This window comes from Puma concolor, chromosome C1 (genome assembly GCF_028749965.1).
Source record: "Puma concolor isolate L17-30 chromosome C1, mPumCon1.1.hap2, whole genome shotgun sequence".
Lineage (NCBI taxonomy): Eukaryota > Metazoa > Chordata > Mammalia > Carnivora > Felidae > Puma > Puma concolor.
In genome coordinates, this window is record NC_141674.1 from 197,678,893 (window position 1) to 197,701,212 (window position 22,320).

Consider the following 22,320-nt stretch of genomic DNA (forward strand, 5'->3'; position numbering starts at 1 on the left):
GATTGTAGCATTTTGTATATCATTCTACTTCTCTTGGAAGTATAAGGAGGTATAAGCAGGTTTGCAAGATAAGTGTATTTCTTTTAAAAATCTGTGGGTAACTTGCAAGAGCAGGTATTTCAATATTCGCTTGTCTCCTGTGTACCATTTGGTTTACAGTCTCCTGATTGCTATCTTGTGGTGAATTGTTCTGTTTATAGCTTTAAAATTGCTATCTGGGTGACAGTCTTCTGTTTCTAATCTTAAGATGGTTGTCTAGTGGCTTTGCTCCCCATGGTTTATCATGCAGCTTGATGATACTGTGGAGGGAAATAGAATTAGCAAACTATGCACCTGCTCAGTTTACAATTTTATGAGTGTAAGTTGTAGTATGATATACATCTTGGGGCTTGTAGTAAAATCACTTGAAAATAGAGATTCTGTATGAAATCTGTAATACATAAAAATATCTAAATATACTGTGTCTCTATATTCTCTCTCTTGATGTGTACGTATATGTATAAATCATGTATATGTATAAATACACGTATATGTATAAATACATGTATATGTCTAAATACATGTATATGTATAAATACACGTATATGTATAAATACATGTATATGAATATACAAATAGTCCCTGGCTTATAATAGTTCTACTTCAGAGTTTTCAACTTGATGATGGTGGGAAATTGATACACATTCAGTAGAAACTACACTTCAGATTTTGAATTTTGATCTTTTCTGGGGCTAGTGATATTTGAGATAAATACTCTCTCATGATGCTGAGCAGCAGAGGCTGTGAGCTATGGATCCCACTCAGCCACGTGATTGCCAGAGTTAACAATTGATACACTTAAACCATTCTGGACCCGTAAAATAATTCTGGATTTCACTTTTAGTACACTATTTAATAAGTTACATGATATATTCAATACTTTATTATAAAACACCAGGCTTTGTGTTAAACGGTTTTGCCTAACCATAGGTGAATATGAGTACTCTGTGCAAGTTTCGATAGGCTAGGCTAAACTATGCTGTTTGGTAGGTTAGATACATACACACACATATTTATTTATTTATTTATTTATTTATTTATTAGAGAGAGAGACAATGAGTGGGAGTGAGGCAGAGAGAGAGGGCAACAGAGGATCTGAAGCAGGCTCTGCGCTGACAGCAGTGAGCCCCAGACTGAGGTGGGGTTTGAATTCACAAACCATGAGATTATGACTTGAGCCAAAGTTGGACACTCAACTGACTCAGCCACCCACGTGCTCCTGGTAGGTTAGGTATAGTAAATGCATTTTTTATTTACAGAATTTTCAACTTACAATGGGTTTGTCAGAACTTAACCCCATCATAAGTCAAGGAAGATCTGTATAAAAATGTGTGTACCTTTCCACAGGACTTCTAAAATTAAATTGTGAATTCAAGTCTTAATTGTGACATTCATTTTGGATTCTAACCTTCTATTCCCTTATATACATCACAACTTTGCCATAAGGTTTTTCCTCTTACCAATATCATTTTAATTGAAGTTTTGACATTGGATCAGTATCAGATTCTGTGCTATGCTTCAGAAAAAGTTAGCATGTAGTAAATCATAGATAATTTGTCAAGTTATTTATAAATTCAGTTTTTCATGTGAGATTTCACCTAGATGAACATTCTTGTATGTAATAATATTGCCAGACATAAGTGTAGTTATATGCCATTTTCTCTGACATGTGTAAGGAACAAGTGGTGCTTTCACTAGGCAGATTTATTTATTTCTTGTTTATTTATTTATTTTTAGAGAAAGAGAGAGAGGGAGGGGCAGAGAAAGAGAGACTCTCAAGCAGGCTCTGTGCTATCAGTGTAGAGCCCCACATGGGGCTCACAAACCATGGGATCATGACCTGAGCCAAAATCAAGAGTCATTCGTTTAACCAAATGAGCCACATAGGTGCCCCTACTAGGCAAATTTATAAGACCCTGAGAAAGGGACGCAATCAGTAGGCTCTCTATATGGTCATTTAAAAAAAATAATTCTACTTATTATGCTGCATTTATCTTTCTTGAATGAAAGGAGTCTGATTCTCCATCATGGGTGAGTTGCTTTTGTGTAGTTTGAGGGGGCAAAGAGAGGTTTTCAGTTTTATCAGAAGAGCAGTTCTCATGGGACTGATGAAGACGACTGGTGGTCTTAAATTGATTCAATGTGTCAGCATAAAGTGTGGTGTGATCAGAATGAGGTTCTTATTTGCATAGGAAGAAAGAAAAGTGGTTAACTAAGTAGAAGAAAGATATTTAAGTCAGGAGATGCAGCTTTGAGGGTGGCTACAACCACTTAGTAATAAAGGTCACATGACTCTAAATTTGTTATTTTAGTCTTACTTTCCTTATCTAGATGACCAGAAGTAATATGGTGTCACGGGAAATGTCAACTGTACTTTAGAGCATTAGAAACATAAATTGTTTCTCCCTCTTCTTCAGCCTATCAGTTACTTAAAATACATGGTGCCTTGACATATCTCACCCTGAAAGGTATGAAATGACAGTGATTCCAAACTAATGGGTCTCAACATCTAAGGAAGAGAATGTGTTTGTGTCCATGCAAATAGTAGGTGGTGCAATCAACAGGATCTTTAAAGACCCATATCTGAACAGATTTAAGAGAACTTACTCCAGTTATTATGTTGAAAGATATATTTTCTGTCCACTGACTCAGTTAAGATCATATGTCATCCAATAACCATGGTAGTTTGAAAGAATAATAGAATCTTGAATAAGAAGCTATTAGAATCTTAAAGTTCTTACACTTTGGGGATAGGAAGGAGTAAGAATCAATATTTGAAATAGAAAATTTAGAATAAGAAGCTGAGAGAGGAACTTGTTCACTTCATTAACGTCTCTGAAATTATTCTTACACATTTCCATGGGCTTATCTCAAGTCACTCATCAGTTCATTGACTATTTACAGACCCAGTCCCTCTCCTGCTCTTTAAGCATGGTACTAACATATGATATTCTTTCTAACAAAGGCTTTGCCAGAAATATTTTTGTAAATTGCAATGGGGGCAGAAATAAAGTAATTATAAAAATATTACTGTTATTTGGATACAACCTACCAAATATTCCATATATATGTGTGTGTGTGTGTGTGTGTGTGTGTGTGTGTGTATACTCAAAAAAACTCCAACTAGTTAATTAAGCATAGTCTGTGCAGAGGAGTAAGTATGTACACATCAATAGGCATATGCACTAGAGCAAAACCTATGGAATGTATCACATTCCAAACAACTGAAGAGCTTCAGTCCAAAGAACTAAAGAGTTTCAAGGAATAATAATTGGCATTCATAAATGTGGACAAAAATAAATCCATATTCACATGTTCAAATTATTAAATCTAGAACACATCTTCCTCTTTCCCAACTGGTTTTTCTTATAACAAATTTCCGACACAGAAGAGAACATTTGTTTCATATTTTATTGAATTTCATTTATATTAAATTAAAAATATATTTCTGACAGATTCATGTAACAAAAAGGCAGAACAGTTTTCAAATTGTTCAGCTGGGATGATCAGTATGGAATGAGGCAAAGCAGGTCGCATTCTATAATTGCCTTGTACAGGTACAATCCTTTCCCAAGAGCCAAGAGAGGATCCTTGAGAACTAACTGAAAAGCCTAATTACAGAAATTTAAAATACTGTTTGTCCCTCATTCTCAAATAACAACAGAAATTGGGGGCAGGGAAGGAGAATGGGGTGAAGGGTTGGTGGAGAAGAAAGAATAAGGGAAATTATACTAAAATATACCTAACATTAAAAAAGTTAGTATGTGTTAAGTGCATAATCCTTCATAGATAAAATAGAAAAAAATCAAAATAACATTACACCACACACAATTGGCATCTCCTATTGTGTAAGCGAGTGCAGAGGTTGAACACATCACAATAGCGCTGAACACAGAATCACAAGTAATGTCAAAATGATAACTTCCAACCAAAAGGAAACAATCACAAGCCAATTACTTATATACAAATCAATCCTAAAGACATTATGTCCCAAATAAAGATGTCCACAAAAAAAAAAAAAAATCAAAGCAACATGACCCTTATTTACAAATGCAACTAGCCATGTCTTTAACAAGCTATAAAAATACTATTCACATTTTCAAACATACAGTAGTAATTTTTGTTTGTTTATTTCAAAAAGGCAGCTAACTTTGAACACTGGGATTTAAATGAAACATCAATGGCTTACCAGCTAGGTATTTTTGCTCCCCTATCCTCTGAAGATACTTCACAAGAGAGAGGGCTTGTTTTCTGTTTACAAGTTAAGAACATAAGGAAATGAATAAGAATGTATATAATACCTTAAGCCTCTGCCTTTTCCGTGAAATGTCTCCCTTTATCACCTGAACTGATCTTAGTCAACTACTTGGATGCATGTATGAGATGAGTGTTTGAGAGAAGATTTAACATGACTTATTTTTTTGTGCTATGATTTGTCTTGCAAATTGATCTCACTTCCATTTGATCTTGTTATAATGGTGCCTAAGAAAGAGATGAACAACTAGTCATGTACCATGTAAAGATGCAGTTTCGACATGCAGCGATGCAAGTCCCTGGTGCTCACAACAGGAAGTGTAGACACACCAGCCAGTGAGGTGTGCATTCAAAGTTAGCTGCCCTCACACAGCTGCTCAGTTTAATAATCGACCCATTTAACAGCAGTACCAATTTATGCTACATTTTTCAAAGTACCTTACTTTAAAAGAACCACTTACATATCTACATTTAGAAAATAACTTCCATACTTGATTACTGGAGTAATCCCAAAAGGATTCTTGGAGTGCTATGGTGTCATCCCCTCACTCCCCCCCTCCCATCCCCTGAGAGATCCAGAAATATACAGGAAAACGACTCTCACATTAGGGAAAAGGAACAACCCCCATTAACTGAAGAATCTGGAAATGGTATTCAAGAACCAGTTTATGTCAATATATAGGAGGTATGATTTCTTTCAAGAGAGCTGCAGGCCTGGGGGAAACATCACATCAGGGATAAAAAAATAGCAGTAAAGGCAAAGTGGTTTGGACAGGTTAGACTATTACCTACAGGTATGAAACTTTGTTTTCTGATATTTGTGTATTTGTACAAATATAACCACTTCTCATCATATGGGAAAATTCATTAGAACATTGAAATAAAAATGTCCTTAAAGACTAAAAGTGGAGAAAAAAGTGGCAACTTATTAGACTACATGGATTTTCATTTCAGTGAAACTGCCCTCATTATGTATTTGTCAGATAGATGAATGATCCAATAAGGAATGGCAGGTGGTTCTCAAAGCTGAATAACCTTTACCTGTTTGATAATAAGACTCTTCGTTTGTGAAAAAAAAGTTACAGCAGCTGTAAAACATTTGCGATCAGGAATAAAATAAATATGTAAGGTAAATAAGTTAATTGCTTGCAAAACTAACTTCTCATGTGTAAGTTTTCTATGAAAGGATTAAATCTAAGACCTACCAAGGGTATGTGCACATATGTAAATTTCAAGATTCATCACTGGGCTGACTCGACTCAAGTTTCTGCAGAGAAGGATATAGTAAGAGAATTGGTCTTTATGGGAAAAAATAATTTTAATATCATAAAGCATACTCTGTGCAGTAATCGATTTGAGAAGACATTTAAACAATGTCCACATTGCTAGAATCTTTTACAGAGAAGTCAGGCATTTGAGGGCAGAGGCTAAGTCAGTATTTCACAAAGCAACATGTGGGACCTAAGAGACCCACTATGGCTTCACAGAGGTACAGCATCAAGAGGGCCACTTTGAATTAAGGTTGTAGACAGGTGAAGAGAACAGAGGTGGCTGTGCCAATGCGGAAGGAAGTAAGGGTGGTCTTTTTCTTTAAGGTCTAGAGAGATATTACTTTTTCTGTGTTCCTAACAAGATAATCGCTTACTTGCAAAGCTGTCAAGGAACATTTTCCAAGGTAAGCAGGAGACACCCCAAGAGGTTGGGGCTTAGAGTGTTTTCAGCTCATAATTGAAAGAAAAGCATTTTCTTCTGCCCAAAATATCACCTGGCTAGAAAGAGGTGAGGCAGGAGTCTGCAAAAGTGACACATCCTTCATTTTTGTACCTCTACAAAATCAGCGGGACTTAAACAGAGTATCTGATATTTTGACTATTTTCTAGAGACTTTCCTTTTAATGAAAAGAATGAAGCAGCCCATGGTGTTAAAAGCCATCTGTCCATACAAACACAAGGGTTCCTGACCCAACATCGTGCCCACAATAGCTTCATGCTGGCAAGTATGGAGAGAACTACTCTTGCAAAGGCATCTCTGGGATTAGAAAAATTGTATTCATTCTACCCAGATGTACAAAAGCTATCCCCACTGTGATATCAGTAAAATCAAGGTCCCACTAATAACTGTTATTTTAAAATCACACCTAACCTACAACTATATAATGTCATTCGTTCTTACGCAAATGGCAATCAGGAGACATGAGTCTGCTTTCAGTGTCTGTATGGCCTCAAGGCTGCCCTTCGAAGTCCATATACACAGTTGGAGGAACAGCAGAATTTTCTTGCCTATAGCATATACAGTAGAAGTTAGTTTATCTGGATTTCTCACAACTAGAATTTTATACACCTGGACTTCTTGTCTGCAATATTAAAAATCATTGGTCTAATAACTAGAGTCCAAAATAATGGAAATACAGCAGTTTGAAATGCTTCGTTTAGCATTAGTTATCAAAAATTTGTCAATTAATTGCTTCTTTTTGTTTTTGAAAATGGGAGGGTATCGTGGGAAAAATGGACATTTTACAAATTAAATGTATTTTGTTTGCTTACTAAATGGCACCACTCAGTCTTTGTCTCTGCATAAGGTAATAGAACATTCACATTCCCTTTACTTCATTTTGAAGACCTCTTACTTAAAGTCACGTAACATATTTGCCTGTTAAACTCTGCAAGGTGGTGTTTGCAAAAAAAAAAATTAAATTTTTTTTCTCTTACACTTAATACAATTAAAAATGGTAAAAGAATAAGAGAATGAGAAAAACATTTAATTGCAACGCTTTAAATCAAGTTTTCACAAGTGGAACCAGCTCTTTATATGCCTACTTTCAGCTAAACCTAACAAATAACAATTTTAAGTGGCAAACTTATCCTATACTATGCAAAATCCATCCTACATTTTCATATCCTGCATTTTATTTTGTTACATAATATTCTGTGGTTAGTTTTCTAGTTTGATTTATTTAATAATATTAAAATCATTTATTTTCTGAAAACCTAACTAAATCTACGTCTTACAGCATTATCATGGTTTTGCCCAGTTATATACATGCTCTCATGATCACCTTTTCTATTACCTTATGAACTACATACTAGTTAAATAATCAACATTTATAGATGGATGAATAATTCAAGTTTTGAAATAAAGGTTAGATAGTTCTAGAAAACATGTATTTACATCCTTCCCTGTCGGGCTTAAACAATCTTATTTTTTTTTCTTTTCACTTTGACACTTCAGAAAGTGAGGGGCACATTGATAGCCCCTCTGACTTCATCTAGCAGCAGAACCTCCCAGTTCTTCTACTGGTTTGTCCTTGGCATTGGGAATATGCATGCTCTCCATGTCACATGCTGCTTTTAGAAGGTATTGATACGTACATTGTAACACTTAGAACACTGTCTCTTCTTTTCTGCATCTCAACATACAAATGTTCAGTCATTCTTCCCGATCTACTAAGGAAGAATCTCTTCTTTCTAGTTTGTACATGTTAATGTGATTTCAGCTTGTATTTTTGTTTTCATTCTCTTTCAAGAATATTACTTGAGAAAGAACCCTCATCCTAACCCATGCCACTAAAATTTGGAAAACCAAATGTTACTCAGCCATCCAAGCACCTCTTTATGGTGCAGGACGCTTTGTGGTTCTGGGTCTAGTCTAGAGAACATCTTTTCTCATTTAAGAATTAAAGAATGGTTCTTTAAGCAACCATTTAGTTGTACAGTGTTTCCTTGTCTGTAAATAGGATTCCCCAAGATAGGCTAGGCTACAAAATTTGGTGATTTAAAAAAATATAGTCTGTGTAATTTTACTACTAATTTTCTTAATTGGTTTTGCATATTTGCATTGATACAATCAGCTTCTGGGATTTGATATCCTGATGTCCTTTGCAGGCTTCAATTGGCATTTTAAAATTTCATTCTACTGGGTTGAATAAGTTATTGTTTTAGAACAGATAAAACTAGTTTTTTCTTCCTTTCATTCACTCTCAAGTATGTTTTTCTAGGAGACAAAAACAAAACAAAAGAGAAATCCTAAAACAACTGAAATCAAAGATGTACTACAGAAAGCCTTCAAAAGAAAAAAAGTTTTTGTGAAGCATTTTGGGTCATCTTGGGTTATACTTGAATCTATTTCTAGTTATTAGTGGTAGACTACCTGATATGTAAGTGTTTTGTGTTCTCAGAATAGAGACTACATCACTGAATACATTCTATTACCTTCACAGTAAAACATTTATTTTTCTTTCCTTCTCAAAATAAGTGATTCTTTTTTCCATATCCCAGTAAAAATCATATGAATATAGCAAATCAGAAGAAAAAAAATCAAGTTCTAGTATCCAACAAGGGTGCTGTCAGTGGTAAGTTGTTATAGATTTATCTAGAAAGGGAGGCTTATTTCCAAATGTTCATAAGAACTGATGTGAAGTCCCCTTCCTCTGGAGACTCCTCTAAATGAGTGGGAAAATTTGAAGATGTTGGGCTTTAGCCCCTGAGTCATTCCGTGTCTTCAGCCCTGAAAAGTTCATGGTTGAACATCACTGGAAGGGTTCTTACAAACCTCTCCCTTGCTCTATTTCACTCTTATAGCTTACCTGATTTCTCATAACTTAGTAAGAAACCAGTTCCAGCACCTCCAAAGTTCTTGGCCAAAGACCAAAAACCTGCTGTTGACTGAGAATCCAGATAGGCCAATTAGCCAGTGAGGCAATATCCTTCTAGACCAGTACGTGTTTGGATGGTAACACTGAAACGGTCGTATTAGTCAACTTCAGTAACTTGTAGGTTGTTTAATTCATGTTTCAAATGGATTCATGGGAGATCTTCTAACAAACAACTGATTTTATGATGACCACTCACAAAATAGTCCATCAAATCTTATTCCTTGGACTTATGGGGAAATTCAAATGTCATTCCAAATAAATCCAGACTTAAAATCATTAAGTTAGGGATAATATTGTATTTATGTTGATGTTCCCCATTTACACAGTGCTTTTAGTAGACTCTAAATAAGTATCAGTTGAAAAATAAGGGTGTTGAATGGATGGATTGATTTACTTTTTCAAAACAGGCAGAAACCTAAATCTCTTTCCATTTTTTTCTCTCTCTAAACTCTGTTTAACCAATGGAGATTTTTAGTCTTGTTGCTTTCTTTTTGGTAATATACTTGAATTTGATCCCAACATTTTAACGTTGGGGAAAAAAAAAATAATCCTAATGATTGCCCACACAGATTTTCCTAGAGAGACTACCCAATTTTCCTAACTGTTGACCTTATTAGGTCTCTTGTTCCTGGAGACTCATTCCTACTATTTGTTCACATTGCTCATCTTAACTCAGTAGGTATTCTTTTAAAAAGATACATAAAAAGATGGTTCTAGAAGTAGGATGATGTGTTAGAAGAGAGTGTTATTGTACAAAGTATCAAAAGATTAGTATGTTGGATATTAAAATAATTACATGAGAAATTTTTCACCTTTATTTACAACTTTTGACCCAAGAACCTATCTATAAACTGCAAATGTTTGTGTATTTCTTTTTATTATACCAATTTATGTGCAAAGAGTTACCTTCTACTTAATATAAATAGAGTCTCATACTAGAAATTCCATGGAATCAAGCCAATCCTTACTTGCATTCCTTCATGTGGAGTATACAAACTGGATAATTTTCTTTGCGTAGCAAATATGATATCACTTGTAGATAATGTGCTGGACCTCTCACCATATTCTCTTGATACTGTTCCAAAGTCCTAATTTGCTTGGTTTGGCATTTCCACAGTCTTTCCTTATCTTAGCTCTTTTAAAAATGTACTTAAATTAGTTATTTTGCTGGTTGCTTCCATATTGCTTCATTCAAAATCCAAAATGGAGTTCAGAAAGAGAACAAATAAAATTATAGCTTAAGTGCAAACTACATTTCTGAGTTTCTGTCAAGTAGACATACCCAATCCAGTGTGTCTCTTCCAGTTCAATGGATTCCCCATTGGACCACCCCTGAAAGTGTCAGTAGTTTTCATGAACCACACAGAACTGTCTCTTAGTTTCCCTTTAACTCTTTATATTCCAACTGCCTATTGAGTACTGTCATTTATGGAGAAGAAAATGTTGACGAGTGTAGAGGATGTGGGGGGTACATATTCAACAGATTTACGTTACATTTGACTAATATCTTGGCCTCCCCTTCTAATTTTAAAGACTATAATATTTAAAATAATGGCCATTCCACCATATTAAAATATTTTTTACAATGCTGTCAATTTATAGCAACACATGAGAAACATTGATGTAAAAATATTTGCAATTAGAAAGTAAAGTCAAAATATAGGAATAAAAGTAATATAAAAGGACAGACTGAAACAAAGCAAAACAAAACCCTCCAAACATAATTACTAGCTATAACTTTGAGAGAGATCTAAAAATTATGGAAGCTGAGTTGGCCATTCTTGCTTGTCAGGATAGAAAGTGTTGAAGAAAGAAACTAGATTTTCAATCTCAGTTACTATCATATGTTACAGAAAAGTTTATCCTTTTTTTTCTAATGGAAACTTTATTAGGATTTCCAAAGATACTGAAAATGTACACATCAGTTCCTGTAGATAGGAACAGATAGCATGGGTCTTTCAAGCATCTGCATTAAAAGAAAGAAAGAAAGAAAGAAAGAAAGAAAGAAAGAAAGAGAAGAAAGAAAGAAAGAAAGAAAGAAAAAAGTAAGAAAGAAAGAGAGAAGAAAGAAAAAGAAAGAAAGAGACAAAAAAGGGAAAAAGTTGAGAACTAGCTTGACAGCAGGCAGTATTGCCTTATATTTGCTGGTCCTTCCCTAGCTGTTCCAGTCTCCTGACCAACCCATGCAGAGAAATGAAGAAACAGTGTGGTTCCTCCTGTCTTTCTCTTTCAGTTCTTCCTTCTAATGTTCAAGTTAGATGAGCACATGACTATCATTGCATCTCTATATCTTCCACTGGGAAGTGTCAAAACTACTGGCCTTGGGAATAGAAGGAAGACCATAAGAGAAAGAGAGGCGGCAGGGAAATTGGAGCGGGCGTGTCTCTATCTTAAAGCCACCGCTGAGCTTACACCACAGTGTTTCGGTGTCTGTAGGGTGGAGGAGGCAGCACGGTGCCTGGCTTCAGCGAGAACTCAGAGAGGTATTCAGGATTCTCTGCCACAATAGGCCGGATCCGTCCATTTTGTTTATAAAAATATTTTGTGCTGTACTCCTGCAGGTAGTCTGGGTGCTGAAGGGTGCTCCGGGGTGGCAGGCTGTGGTTCCAGTAGTCGGGGTTGTCGAATGCTTTCTTGGCCTTCTCTGGCACAGACAGTACATTGTTCTTCAGGTACCCGGCATTCCCCAACGCGTTGGCAAAGGTGTTGAGGTACAGTGGCTCATTCACATACTCATCCTCTGCCTTGGGAGGACCGTTGGAAGCATTGTGATATTCGGGATTATCCAAAGCTTGAAGGTCTCCATTTTTTCTCCGAGAAACAAAAGGGTTTTCTTCCACAGGGTTCAGGTATTCTGATGGAATACAAAAATATCAGTTAATATCCACTTTCTGGAAAATGTTTATATAGGATGGTTAGCTTCTTGTTCCAGAACAATGAAGCCACAGATTTGTCTTCATGAATTCTCAAGAAAACTATTTTGTTGATTACCTATGTTGATTGCTTGGTTGATTACTTTTGTCATATGAAAAAAGAGTAAGTGGGCCAAAACTCTTAGTGACTAAATAAGGCACCGCAGGCCAGAAGCAGAGTTCCTGTCCCCTAAATTGTTCCTTTTTTTTCCTAATTGTATTTTTTATCTCCTATATATGGGGCCACTTGTTTAAATGCTTCTGTTTTCTAAAAGTCGGCATTCTTTTTGTTGGAAAACAAGACAATCTATCAGGGTTAAATAGCTTTTAAATGCGAAGAAATTTGAATTTTTAAAAGGATATTGAAAAATCAAAATGTCTATAGCTTAACTCCATGCTAAGATGAATGGATGAAGTGAAGGAATAGCAGTTTTTAGTCTGTGTGGTTTGCTGTGATGCTCATATAGGTAAAATAGATTTGATTACAGATGTTTCATAGAAAGCCTGATGCATAGGAAAAGAAACATCTAAGGAAAAGACTCAACTGATAAAAATACCTGATGGACATCTAACATCATTAAATTGGCATGCCTTACATATGTTTAAGACTACATATGCTTAAGAATAAAGTATAATTATAACATTTACTTCTAAGGGCTGACCATCATCACAAAATAGCAAACTATTAGTTTGAATCATATGAAATGACTGTTTTGTAGGTGGAAACCAGTCACAGAGTGGCTATATTGTATGATTCCATCTAATAAATCAATATGAAATAGGAATTGACACAGAATTTTTTTAAAGGTTGTTAACCAATACTTTTCTCCTTAAATTTAATTCCACCTCTGTGTGTATAGTATACACATCTACATAGAGTAGACCCACTTTTTGTCCTCTCTTTTCACTGTATCCACAGAAATGACACTTTACCTATTCCTATTTTGGTGTTGGGCCAGGAAAAGGGCACAATTGTTGAGATGCCATCATTCTGAAACAGATTTTCTACCCTCTATACTTAGCTTGACAAGTAGAGAAAAACAAATCATCAATTCAGGGTTATTTTTCCCTGGATACAGGACTGCTGGATATGGTTAAGTATTTAACATCCTGTGCAAGTTAAAAGATAGTAATGACTAGCCCACAATCATATACAGAAATTACAGGAACTAACATCATCCTCACAGCAATCCTATGAGCAAGGAAGGACAAGCTGTAGCTTTTCAGTTTTATAAACAGGAAACTGAGATTAAAAGATGTATTAAGGATACAACTAGTATTGAACTAGATAGAATTCAGATCTAAAACTCCTATTGAACAATCTCATTCTACTGAACTGTTTTCATTATTGTCCCTAAAGAAGTAGGGAGAACTTTTCACTTCATAACATGTTGGAATTTGAATGGTTCTCAAAGCAACTGTCATTTTAAGAACAATGTATGTAAAAACTTACACAGGAGGCAGAATTTGATTTTCCCTACCAGATTCCTGAAAGCGGAGGAGTATCTGTCTATACTAAAATTCTTTAGCCTCTGAGAAGCAGGCTGGAGTACAAAAATCTTTTATGGAAACTTGTATTCAGAGACAAAATCTAGGGAGGCTCTACATTGAGTCTATATTGACTGGCTTGTGTTTTCTTAGAAAGTTCATGTTACTTTACACCAATGGAATCTACTTATGTATTGTCCTGATGCAAACTTGCATAGCCATGTAGCTATAAATGGAGAAACAACTCTATGGTTGAGCTCAGGATCTTCCCAGAGAGTATTCTACTTTTGGGGGAATCTGCCAAATCTTCTCGAAACCTACATGTGTGTCACTACTATCTTACATACATCTAGATAGATAAACTTTAGTAGGTTATTTACAGTTTGAACTTAGGGATCCCTTAGTTGCATTTTATAAAAGTGAATATAACCATATAATCAGGAACATAATGGACCCTTGTAGAGAGTCTTAAAGTTTACTTGACACCAAAGACTCTAGGACACAGTAATCAGTTTTAAATAACAATCATCCATCTTCTCCTTTTGTGATGCTGTTTAACATGGAAGGAGAGTGGCTTTTTCAAAAGTGAAATGTCACTTGATTTGGATGTCTAACATTTCTACTACCAGCTCTGTAAAGTTATCACTGTACTTTGTAGAACCACAAACTGAATATTTTCAAGACATGATGGTAGACATACAAGTAAACACAGTGTCAGAACTTTAACATTTGAAATGTGTCATACGTCATACAAGAAATCATAATATTCTATAATGAACAAAGTCATTCTGATGACACAAAATTTTAAAGAATTGACCAAATATTTTATTGGTGCCATGAAAATACCAGTCTTTATGATCTCCAATATGAGTCCAATAAAGTAATGGTTGTGAAATCTTGTGATATGTTACCTCACTCAAATATTTCAATAAAGATATGTTTAGATCAGTGCTTCTCAAGCTTGATTATGTATAAAAGTCACATAGGGATCTTGTTAAAATGCAGATTTCTATTCAGGTGGTGTCTGAGATTTTGATTTCTAAAAAATCAGAATGCAATTCTAGATGTTGTAATGCTGTGGATTTGGATAGCATACTACATAGAGCAGCACCTTAGGCCTTCTCTGGGTCACAAATGTTACCCAGTCCTGTGGTTTGTCAATTTCCCTTCTATACTTTGCTTATTTTGATGGGAGTGAATTTTGAATGGCAATCATTTCTGAACATTCTGTTTGTACCTTGTTTAGGTTTATCTCGCATAGGAGTCATGTAACCTTCTTCATCCAGCTCTCCTCGTGGGCTCCGTTCTGGGGCAAACACCGTGGGGTCAGCGCTGTACCTCTGGGTGCTGCTATCCTCTGGAACATGGGGTGCCACTGGCTTGCGTAGGGTGCCGTTGCAGCAGGAGTCATCAAAAATCTCGGCTGTAGCCCCCTGAGCAACTGGAGCTTCTGGGATTGTGCTGGTCGTGGCTCTGTACGGCACAGGCACTCCTTGCTCTGCAGCAAACCCCCCGTCTCGGTATACAAACTGGTTCTGTCAATAGGAGAGACACATTTGGATGGAAGTTAGTATTAGGAATAGTTGTAAAAAAAAAACAACCCAAAGGATATGAGATCTTGTCTTTTAGATAAAAGTCAGAGTGTCTTAATTGAGTTTTTTCCCTGAATGGCTAACAAGCTTGGGTTACAAACACCTAAAATTCCAATTTGGTTTTTAAAGTAAATCATGGGGAAACTATTTGGAAATAAATATTTAAATTTTACTGACCACCTAACACATGGCCTAATAAAAAGTGTCTCATATTATTTCCCTACAGTTGCCAATTTTTTATATAAAATTCATATTTCGTGACAAATGGAAATGCTATTGATTGTAGACAGTCGCCATTAAGAACAGAAGCACAGTGATGCCATTTGGATGATGATATGTCCTTATTGCCTTCTCTTCTGTGGTCATTCTGACTTTGAGTCTCCAAGTACCTAACTAGAGAATCTTCATGGAGACTCTGACTTTTTTGCACACAACCTGTAATCATGGGGGGAATAAAAGGTAACCTCCTCAACCGGAAGCATAATTATGAGTCCAGGTAAATCCCTCAGGTAAAAATCAAAAGCTACTGTTGATGCATGATATCTCAACTTTGGATTATCTCCTGAGATAAAACATATCCACAAAGCCCAGGTATATAATCTACAGCAAATTATGAACTCACTGTTGGCAAAAGCAAAATGAGGAAATTATGGAGAGACAAGAGAGAAGAAACATGATAAGCGAAGACCAAAAATACAAAAAAGATGAAGGTTGATTGTGAAATACTTACTCCTGACATGGGGGTGTAAGCAGGAGGAGGGCTGTGTCCAATTTCACTCTAATAGGAAAGAAAAATGGAATGATGGATATAATAAGAGGTAATATGAATGAAAAGAAAAAAAAAAGCCGCATGAGTTGTATGAACCAAAGAGGAAAACATGCACAACAGTGAAGTTTGCTAAATGGTAAAATTTTTATGCATCCTGACTACACGTGAGTTTATTTATGTGTTTTGAGAATATGAAATATTTTAATTCAATCCCTGAAAAAAAATATACAGAAAAAGTGAAATTTTTAAATGGATTAAAAACTAAGTTGACCATGAATATTTTTCTGATTAACCCTAGAAGAAAGATAAAGACAGTAAATAATTAAATATAGTTTTAAATAAAGAACCATTTCCTTCCTTACATGTTATATGACTGAAATGGCCACATGCCACAGCATTGGTTTTCCCTTGTAAAAAGAAACTTATCTAGAAGGAGATAAAAGCAAATTTCAATTTTCCTTGAATGATTTTTACTATCAAGTTACATTTGTTTTTCACCATTTCAGCAAAGGGTCAACTTCTTAGTCTTTCCTTTAAAAAGGTGCATACTATCAAACCATAAGAGATTCTTAAATACAGAGAACAAACTGAGGGTTGCTAGAGGGGAGGTGGGTGGGGGGATGGGCTAAATGGGTGATGGGCATTAAGGAGGGCACTTGTTGGAATGAGCACTGGGTGTTATATGAAAGTGATGAATCACTAGCTTCTACTCCTGAAACCAATACTACAAGGTATGTTAACTAACTTGAATTTAAATAAATTAATTAAAAAACTAAAAAAGGTACACCTATTTTCTCTTCAAAGAGTCTTATTTTTTTGTAAGTTAAAAAAAAAAAAAAGGAAGGAAATCTTGGAAAATTAATTCCTTTCATGGAAATATGCTTTATATATATTATTTTCATGTATTTAGAATCAGTTAAAATTAGATTTCATTAAAAAAAAAAAGGTATCTGGGGCTCCTGGGTTGCTCAGTTGGTTAAGCATCCTACTTCAGTTCAGGTTATGATCTCATGGTTGATGGGTTTGAGACCCACATTGGACTCTGTGCTGACAGCTCATAACCTGAAGCTTGCTTCAGATTTTGTGTCTCCCTCTCTGTCTCTGCTTCTTCCCCGTTCATACTCTCTGTCTGTCTGTCTCTCTCTCAAAAAATAAATAAACATTAAAATAAGGGCATCTGTATTCTTATAACTTAATACTCCATCCTATGGGTTAAAAAAAGTGGATACAAGAATATGATAAAATATTAAGGACAATATTCCTTGGGATAAATAGAGCAGGTTATGTGAATATCAACACTGTTTCTTAATATACATATCCATTAAATACAATTTTTGAGAACCTTAGTCTACTAAGCCAGGCCCTTTTCTAGACACTGGAGATCATAAATAATTCAGGTAAAAACAACTGATGTTATGAAGCTTGCATTTTCTGCATACATGTATGAAACTTGGCTAAGTATTATTCCAGGCCAATGTTTTTACAATTTAGAGGTTCATAAAACATTCTAAGCAGAATGTGGTTCCATGGAGATTAACTGTTTAATGTAAATTAATAACAACTGGATAACACAATTTCCTATAATTAACTGGACTAATCAAGGGACAAGGTCTGAACTCCTACATGAAGTTTACATTTCAACTCTCCCCATAACTGAGTCATCTGCATGATGGCGTAGAAAATACTAATCTCTTTCCTTCTCTAATGACATAACTAGGAACGTATTGAAGATCATGATGCGGAAAAGTAGAGATATATTTAACATGCTATACATAGGAGGTAGTATTGTCTAGTAGACACATTGTTTTATGATTTGTTAGATATTTTAGCCCCAGTCCCAGTTACAAGTGATGTGATAAGTCAAGAAACATCTCAGACCCTCATTTTTATCCTTGTCCTCTGTCTTACTCTTAGTGAATACAAAGTAAAATGGTATATATAAGTGAACTTTGTAAGCTCTGCACTACTAAGCAAATAAAGAGGATATAAAAAAATTAAATATTCACATATGCTAAATCAGATTTTTAAAGTCAAGCAATCAAAATGCCAGAGCTACTCATCAAAGACACATTTAAAAATGTTTCCCTGTTCTCTACATCACCTTAAATACAGGTATATTTTGTTATCCTTTAGAAATGAAGCTAAATACATTTGCTCGTAAAATTTGGGAGGAATTTGCTGCCAGTGATATGCAAAACAGAGGGATGGTATGGGAAAAATACGGCAACTGCCTAGTGGAACTTTATCGTATCTTCAACCTTGGTCTTGTCCTATCATTCAACCCCGATTATTGAGCAAGCATTTAACGAATATGCTGGAGATACCATTAGGCATCAGGAGAGACATGACCACTGGCCTTTTGCAATTTACACTGAATGATCAAATATTACCTGAGATTATTAGAAGAAAAGGCAAGAGTAAAATGAAACTGCGGTGAATTTATTTGAATTCTAAGATTACATATTAGAAGAAAGGTATTCCAAAATATTAGTAATTACTGCTGTTCCTTTGGCCTCTAACCTTCCAACAATTGCTGTACTGGTTTGTGTTTGACTAGAATCACAGCTTAGGAAACAGCACTGACTGCTGTACATTTTGCATTTTATAAAACTTGAAGGATAGATGATCAAAGGAACAAGTTACAAGTCATTCTTCATCAGGAAATATTTTATTATATATATTCATTACGTGAGCTGGACTGCCTTCAATTGTAAAGATGCTGTGTTAAAAATAACTAGATCTGTTGAAGAGAGGCCATGCCATATTAGAATGCAGGCACTGTCCCTGCTTTGACAAGTCTTTCCGTCAGCAACCTGCCAAATCTATATCTGGACACACTGCCAGATACCATCACAGTAATAGGAGTGTCTTCATGCTTTTCCTAGTTTTCTGCATTAAAATGGAAAAAAATGCTAGGCAAAGTCCCTTAAGCATTCATTGTTTTTAGGGTTACTGGCTGCTTTTTATTTTTCTGTTTTCATTTTTTTCATTTGCTTTTTTTTTTCTTTTCTGTTTTCCATGATAAAAAGCACCTCATTCATTTCCCCCTGGAAGGGCAATGCAGCTACAAGGGAACATCTGTGAGGCCAATTAGCTGGGCTGGAAATGTGATATAATTGTTGTTTAAATATATTTAAATTACATGTTAATCACTATGTCATAATTTATAGGCTTTGAAAATAACTTTTTGTACTTGAGAGCCAAGCCAGATTTTACTTGTTTTTGCTGTTTTTAGTTTATAACAAGCTCTTCTCATTTCCCGCCCCTCTCCCCCCAATTCCCCACACTTGAAGAGCTAAACTTTTAATATTGGAAAGAATGACAGCTGCAAGTAAATTGGTGGAGTAAAAATTAAGATCCCCATAGTCAGAACGAGCTGGAGAGACCTTAAAGTTTTAAGCAGAACAAAGCAGTGCTCTCAGTTTAAAGGCTTTTGTTTTCTCATTGTTCCACTTTCTGCTGTCCATCAAAGCCCAGCTTTGTGGATCTTCTGGAAATACTGGGTGCATCTGTTCAATTAGCTAGTGAGGGGATTTACTGTCAGCAGGACAGAGATAGAAAGACGTTAGTTATAAACTGGCAGGTGATAGGGAGTTTGTTTCTGGTGGGGGGATTTGTAAGGGTGATAGAGAGAGTCAAGTTTAATTTTGTGGCCCTGTCACTGGGACATTGTATGATTAACTTGGACTGAAATGCCAGAGGTTATAGAGAAGGCAAACATCAGCAAATGTATCAAATACAGTGTTAAATGCACTTTACATACATCATGTCCTGAAATTTATCTTTCATTTGAATTATAAAAATGCAAAACTTTGTCTTATTACATGCACTGTATTTCTCATATTTATTGTGTTCATTAAAACATTATATTGTTAAATATTATCCCTGGGAAATTTTAAACCAGATGGATTTCCTCTTTAATATTTTTTTAAAAATACGATACAAATCTATGTTCTTAGGAAACTAACAAAAATACATACTTAATGACTAACTTCTACCTGAATTAAACATGCACTTAGGGGCGCCTGGGTGGCTCAGTCGGTTGAGTGTCCGACTTCGGCTCAGGTCATGATCTCACAACTCATGAGTTCGAGCCCCGCGTCAGGCTCTGTGCTGACAGCTCAGAGCCTGGATCCTGCTTCAGATTCTGTGCCTCCCTCTCGCTCTGCCCCAACCCGTTCACATTCTGTCTCTGTCTCTCTCAAAAATAAATAAACATTAAAAAAAATTAAAAAAAAAAACATGCACTTAATGAGAGTTTTGTTTGGTTTTTTAACTTCAGATAATTGTTCCTATCAATATCAACTATAGGATTAAAGTTTCTAGGGCCAAGAAATACGCTAAATCCTTTTAACTAAAACAGAGTGTGTCTCTGTAAGATGTTACCAATTCATCAGCACTAATTTGTTACCAAAGCACTTCCACATGTAACTATTAAGGATTCTCAATCTTTTATCCTCCTTGTCACATATTCATAACACTCTGATGGGCATTTTCACATTTTTACAGGTCAGGTAGTAGACAAATAAAATGGTTTTTGCATTATGTACGATTTCTGATGTATGGGTGTAACATATATTTTTTTCATAACTGAGTTCAACATACAGAGTTTGAGACATCTATTTAGAATCTTCATTTTTCATAAAGCTGGAATCCAGAAGAAAGCAAACAAAATGTGTCCATAGACAAAAAGCCAGTAAGAACTGAGAGAAACCAAACAAATCTAGGCAGCTGACTCACACACACACACACACACACACAGGCACACACACGCATGTATATATAAATCACACAAAACATCTTTTGTCTATTTATGTTATGTGTTTATTGGCTAATGGACTCATCTACCTACTTGGTTTGATTCTGTGAGATGCTGCTTTTTGGATCAAGGAGTAGAAACTTCCAGTTAGAAAATAAAGTCATGGGATGTAACATACGGCATGGAGAAAATAGTCAATAATACCATATTAACTTCGTAAGGTCACAGATGGTAACTACAATTTATTGTGCTGCTCATTTCACAATGTATACAAATGTCGGTCAAATCACTATATTGTACATCAGAAAATAATACATATTGTATGCCAATTATACTTCAATAAAAAACATGGATGTTGTTATAGATATTATTTTAAAAAGTTCTATGTATCTTTGATAATCAAGAATAAAAGCATTGGGAACATCATGAGAAATACAAAACTACACTCCAAATTTCAGAATCAACCATAAAGCAAACTTAAATATGGGATGATTCACACTCGTTAATAAAGAAGAAGAAAAAAAAAAGAATCACCCGGAAGAAAAAAATAAAAAAAAAAAAATAAAAAAAAATTAAGTTTTTACTCTCTCACGCACAAAATAAATAAATTAGCAATAATGATATAATAAATAAAAATATATAAAACCATATAATATTAAATAGATAAACAAATAGTTAATAATAAGCCTGTGATTCAGTTGAAGGAATATTAACTTGGGCTCTTATCCTTTGTTCAGTTTTCATTAACCTTGGAACATCTTATCCCTCTTGTATGTCTCATCTACTCTATTACTGAAAAGAAATTTTAATAAAGGGAGGGTATGAGTGGAATCAGTAAATATGAATGGGAGACAATTCAGAATTTACAAAGTAGAGAGGCATGGTGCCTTTTATCAACATTAATAACTCTACTCTCCTAACTCAGATCTTGAAGTCCAATTAATCACAATGTGTATTCTATTTCGTAGATGAATAAATGACTACTTTTAGGCCAACTGAGAAACAGGAAGAGAGACCATACGCCAGAGACTATTTTAGGTTTTATTTATTCTCATAACCTTTCAAGGTACATATCGTTACTAAAAATCATCATGTCCATTTTACAGATGAGAAAACTGAGGACCAGGGAAGCTATAAGTTCCTCCCATGTACACACAGCCATTAGTGGCTATCTAAATCTATTACCCTTTTATTATGCCACATGTAGAACCCCTCTCTGCCCCTGCACAGTGCTTCAACTCTTCTCTCACATGAGTTCTCATGGTTTCTTTTTCTTGTGAAAAATTAATTTCAAGGAGGACTTTGCCTCACTAGCCTTAGCCATAAAATACTAATGATGCTTTATAGTACCACTCCTCCCAGCTTATTTGCATTTTAATGAACTACAAGGCCTTAAGCTGAAAAGGAAACTATAAGTAGAATGTGAAGAGCTCATACAGGAGATGATGGATAAATAGATACAGATAGATAGATAGATTCAAAGATTTTCTGTGACAGCACAATTGCTTATGATTTATTATTCCTACTCCACGGCTTAGTCAATAAATTCCTCTTAACTTGACTAAAGGTAAGTAAACTATTATATCTCCAAGAAATAACTCCTATACTCTTTCCAAATATCCATAAAACAAGAGGATATTCCCCTTTAACATATTCATGGCTAGATGAGTCAATAAAATGAAGCTGAAAATTCCTCATTTTGTACCTTGTTTCTTTAAGTCTTTGCTGCTGTTATGTGAAAAAGTCAAAGGACATTATTAGCACAGTCAAAAAAGAAAGGGTATAAGGAAACATGATTTTACATAAGTGCCAACATTCCTTAGCTTCATTCAAGATAAACAATAAGACTTTTGTCA

At 35.2% G+C, this 22,320-nt stretch overlaps 1 protein-coding gene across 6 annotated transcripts in view; it reads right to left on the reverse strand.

Annotated features, from left to right (window-relative positions):
* Positions 1-3,432: 3,432 nt before the first annotated feature.
* ERBB4 (erb-b2 receptor tyrosine kinase 4) overlaps positions 3,433-22,320 on the reverse strand; it is a 1,154,402-nt gene continuing 1,135,514 nt past the window's right edge. For 3 of the 6 annotated variants that reach the window (XM_086719536.1, XM_086719538.1, XM_086719535.1), the window contains 3 exons: positions 15,667-15,714; positions 14,582-14,879; positions 3,433-11,798 (listed from right to left, as the gene is read on the reverse strand). In XM_086719536.1, coding sequence (XP_086575662.1) covers positions 11,353-11,798; positions 14,582-14,879; positions 15,667-15,714 — 792 coding nt within the window. In that variant the 3' untranslated portion in view covers positions 3,433-11,352. The remainder of the gene's footprint in view (positions 11,799-14,581; positions 14,880-15,666; positions 15,715-22,320) is intronic. The other 3 variants (XM_086719539.1, XM_086719540.1, XM_086719537.1) reach the window with 1 other exon arrangement.